At 40.4% G+C, this 4,587-nt stretch overlaps 1 protein-coding gene across 9 annotated transcripts in view; it reads left to right on the top strand.

The window, feature by feature from the left end:
* nav2a (neuron navigator 2a) overlaps positions 1-4,587 on the top strand; it is a 235,859-nt gene that overhangs the window by 154,793 nt on the left and 76,479 nt on the right. For 8 of the 9 annotated variants that reach the window (XM_036217057.1, XM_036217061.1, XM_036217052.1 and 5 more), the window contains 3 exons: positions 1,518-1,590; positions 3,228-3,465; positions 3,577-3,633. In XM_036217057.1, coding sequence (XP_036072950.1) covers positions 1,518-1,590; positions 3,228-3,465; positions 3,577-3,633 — 368 coding nt within the window. The remainder of the gene's footprint in view (positions 1-1,517; positions 1,591-3,227; positions 3,466-3,576; positions 3,634-4,587) is intronic. The other variant, XM_024294964.2, reaches the window with a different exon arrangement.

The raw sequence follows: 4,587 nt of genomic DNA, 5'->3' as shown, positions 1-4,587 counted from the left end.
CTAACTACACGCACTAATGTTTGCAGACCAGAACTTCTCTGCAGTGGAAAAAAAGCAGCTCACCAGCCCACCTAAATACGTGATTTTATAACATTTTAGTTTAACGAAGTGGGAAAATGTCACGTTTTACTAGATATTATTCACAATCTAACTACAAAGTGGCTGATAAGAAATCTTGGAGAATCTTGGAGATGTGAAAAGAATCTCACATCAGATTTTTGCTTAACTGTCTGTAACCAGGGATCTGTGCATCATTTTTCAAGATTTGTACACGTAGTTACTTATGTACTAAATGTTTTGTATGAGTTACATATCAAGAATTACACACGGACAAGATAAATACACTTTATTAATCCTTACGGAAATTATGTGTCACAAATATCTCTCTCAATGCTTTTCTGCTGTACAGCTGATTAGCTCCAAAGTTGCTCGCCTGTTTTTTGGACCTCTGTTAGGCTGTGGTTGTGAGGGGCTGTAAGCTAGTGGCAGAGTGTAAAGAAAGGAATGATGGGATATCATCCTACAATGGTCCCACCCACAACTCAGAGGAGAATTTGGAATGAACTCTTGCTGCTTTGCAGAAACTTTTTTTCTAGAAAAGTTTTTGATTTGGCCTAAAGGCAGTAGGATTATAATTAAAAGACCACGCGTTTACAATAACCAAATATGATCAGAGTCTGAGTCTATAAGCTGCTTTAATCATTTCTTTTCAATGACTTTTATTTAAAAAGCTCTTAAAGGTTTTAGAATGTCTTTGATCTTTGTGTGAGACTTAAACTGTTCAGTTTTATTGACACATTGAGTATATAGAAAACTGCTGTACTTGAAGCACCACATTTAAAGAGGTAGAACTCTATGTCTGGAGGTAACATGGGAGAACAATGACGGTGCCACACAGGGACGCGGTTTGCATTGAACCTTGCTTTGTTTGCTTGTGGACAACAACAGCCTGTAGACTTTGATCATTCCGCTCCATTTGGTTGTTTTATGGGATTTGCTTTATGGTCATACGCACCACCCATCAGATTCTCTACATAATAGCTCACATGGTCTCTCCACAAAGCCTATGTGCCTGTTTGGCTCTGCACAGTGACAGCTCAGCAGGTTCAGGTTGCCAAGGCTGCTGTCATAGCAACTGAGTTGCTATAGATGGTTTGCTTCAATGCCTTTGTTTGGAAAAAAAAAAGTTTGAATTCAATACCGGTTAATTTACAAGAAAAGCTCTCTTTATTTAATTTTTACAATAAAAAATGTTCATCTATTTTACCTCTAGGAAGTTTTTATCTGCCTAAGACTCCGGTGTTAGATTTATTTTTTATAGTCTTTAAAAAAACAGGAAGCGTACTGAAGTATATTTCTAAAAAAATACTTATACTTCAAGTTATTTCCTTAACAATCACAGCTATAAGTATGTAGTTGGAAGTACAAATCTCAAAGTGCAAAAGCATTGAAAAGTCAGACCTCACCTCATCCAAATGTGCTCATTTGAATTAAACGTGATCTGTGCCTCTCCCCAGATTGAGAACATAGATACCTGCCTCAGCTTCCTGGCAGCCAAAGGCGTCAACATCCAGGGTCTGTCTGCAGAAGGTAAGGAAAAAAACATGTTTTCAAAAAGTCATTTTTGTCAGAACTCTCTTTTACCAGGGAAATACGACGCATTGGGTTAGGGCTGCATGGGTGATATTTCTTTTATTTTTTAAATTCAAATCTAAGACATTTTTTTCTTGGTAAAATCTGGATTTTTTTTCCAAGCAGCTTGGTCTCTCGTGCCTGACTGTCTCCTGCAGTAAACGGTTGTTAAAATGGCAACTAAGAGAAGCTTGTTCCCAAAAAGGAACAGTTTCTTTAGTTTCTGTGGAACTGGTTTGGTTTTGTGGGGTCATAGAGTTGCTGGAGCCCACAACTTAGAGGTGGCTTTCTAATCAAATACTGCCGCTCTGCAGAAACTACGTCCTAGAAAATGACTCCGATTTTTTAGTGTGGCTAAAAACGGCATCCTCATAATTAAAAGAAAATAGAACATAGATCAAAAGACGATTGGCGTGGGACTTTAAAGGGTAACTTTTTTGGCTGTTGACCTCTATAACTCCTGTCTGTTGCCAAATTTTTGACAAATTGAAATAAACTTTTTTTAATTCATGAAAACATAGTCAAAAACAGTCAGTGTGCTGCCCCCTACAGGTTGAAACGACGTATTGCATTTGGATTTTGTGATTGGTCAACTGGTGTCAGTCCCAGAAGTTTGACGTCATCATTGCTCTGCAGCTCATTTTAAAGCCCCGGCCATCTTTGATTCTGTAACGGTCGTTATCATGTTAGCTTTAGCCCGTAGCTGTGTTGCCTTCAGATGTCAAGAATCTAGTTGCTTATCCAACTTTCCAGTGGACTTGGAAGTTAGGTACCAGAGGTTGAGAGCAATTGGAATTATATCCAGCAACTCCGTCCTGGTGATGGATTTAATGAACGTTTCACTCTATATTGTTTGTTTAATGTGTTAGCCATTATTAGCTATGATGCTAGCAGCATTTTACCACTCTCAGACGCAGGTCTCCTTCAGACCTGGATAACCTCAGCTGCGCTGAAGCCCTGCTATTGGCAGCATCTTGCGCATTGATATATTTTTCTGGATTGGACCTTACCGGTTTGCTGCTATAGACAGAGACGTGCGCGCTCAGGCACCATTTCTATGCATTGAGTCGCATCGTCAGGACGCAGCTGTTTCAGTATAAGACATGCAGGCATCAACCAAAACAATAGGCAGGCTCTCACATTTTTTAATCAATTTTCACAAAACATCAAATTAAAGCTTAGAAAATCATTGATGTCATGATATATTTACATTTTTATTATCTCGAAAAGCTAAACTGTAATTAGTGCAAGAACTGCGCCTTCTAATGTTACAGCTACACAAAGGTAACCTGTCAACCATAGATCCAAGCCACACCTCCTCCGCTCAGTCCGGCTCCACTAGCCCCGCCCCCGTTTAGCATTTTTTTAAACCTGGACTGAGAATGGAGTCGGCTTCCAACTGCCCTGTTTGGTTACCCTTTAAGAAAGTAATTAAGGGAGAAAAAAAATATTTAAAATTGGAGATTGTATTTGGTGTGAAAAATTTTATTTTTTAGGGCGATATCGCCCAGCCCTTATAGTGCATGTTAGTAAATGAGATCAAACTTGGAGTTGGTCTTCACGTGTTTTTGTTGTCGCTCTACTTTCCTCTCTAGAGATCCGCAATGGGAATCTGAAAGCCATCCTCGGCCTCTTTTTTAGCCTGTCCCGCTACAAACAGCAGCAGCAGCAGCAACAAAGCTTCCAGCCCGGTCTCCCCCCCACGGCACAGGCTCAGAGCGGTCACCCCCCCCTCAGCCACCAGAGCAGCGCCCCGGCTCAGCTCAGCCAGTCTCCGCATGGGACTCTCATCACCACTGCTCCGAAATCAGCCCAGTCCGAGATGCAGTCCAGGTGAGGCTCACCTGCAAACACGTGTATCTCCATTTCTGTCTTCTTGCTCATGCTCCACGTCATTTAAATCCTTGCTCTCTTCCATATCTTTCCTCTTTTCTTCTCCTCTAGGGATGCGATTCAGAGTAAACTACTCAAGTTTTCCATTGGTCAAAAAAAGTCCTCTAGGTCAGCTTCACTTGCCCTTCTCTTCTCCCCTTCCCTCTCTTGCTCCCCCACTGCCCCGTTCCTGTAAACAAGAAAGTAGAAACTGTCCCTAATCAGTCATGTCTCCTGCAAAGACCTTCATGTTGCTTCTTTGTCAGTGATTAAGGGCAATCTCTACTACAAGCACAATGTATTATGCATGAGCGCTCTGCAGATATGGAGTAAAGCTCAAGGCTCCGTTTTTGGACAGTCCTGTTCCTGTCTGGCATCATGCTTCATTTGGCAGGACTGCTAAATGGGCCGTGAACGACCTTTAGATAACCCCCAAGTAACCCTGTGTGTGTCGGGGGGGGGCAACACACCCCTGGTGGGGGTCTTGAAATGTGTTCACCTTTATTACAGCCTTTTGTATTTATGGATTTATTTTTGCATAACCACCCTTTCTTTTTATGTCTTGAGCATGCAGTGTCAATAATAATGCACTTTAAGGCTGAATGCAGGATGCGTTTTTGCATGTTGTCCCTCCTGTTTGATTTGCTTAGCCCCTCCTCCCCCCAAAGCAGGACAAATCCAATGCAGCACGATCACCCCCTCTTCTGTTCAGATTGTGCAACTACAAGCTGAGGTTCTGAGATGTTTCATGTCTTCCTTCCACCCAGACGAGTTTCATCTTTAACATTGTAACCGCAACATTATCATTTTCATAAGCACTAGTAATGCTAAAATGAAGAAATGTTCCACATTAATATTATAGAAACTGTGAAATTATGAAGACATAACTTGCACTCCTCATGAACAAAAGTAAAAATTATTTGTAAAGCTTTAGGAGTTTACACACTGAAAAAACTCCAACTATAAACACATAATATTTTAAACATTTTGAAATATGCTCAAAAGAGAAAAAAATATGATAAAATATATATATTAGATATACCTCTAAGAGCATGGTTTAATATATATATATATATATATATA

Source organism: Oryzias melastigma, linkage group LG3, assembly GCF_002922805.2.
Source record: "Oryzias melastigma strain HK-1 linkage group LG3, ASM292280v2, whole genome shotgun sequence".
Classification (NCBI taxonomy): Eukaryota; Metazoa; Chordata; class Actinopteri; order Beloniformes; family Adrianichthyidae; genus Oryzias; species Oryzias melastigma.
This window is presented reverse-complemented; position numbering and strand designations above follow the sequence as displayed.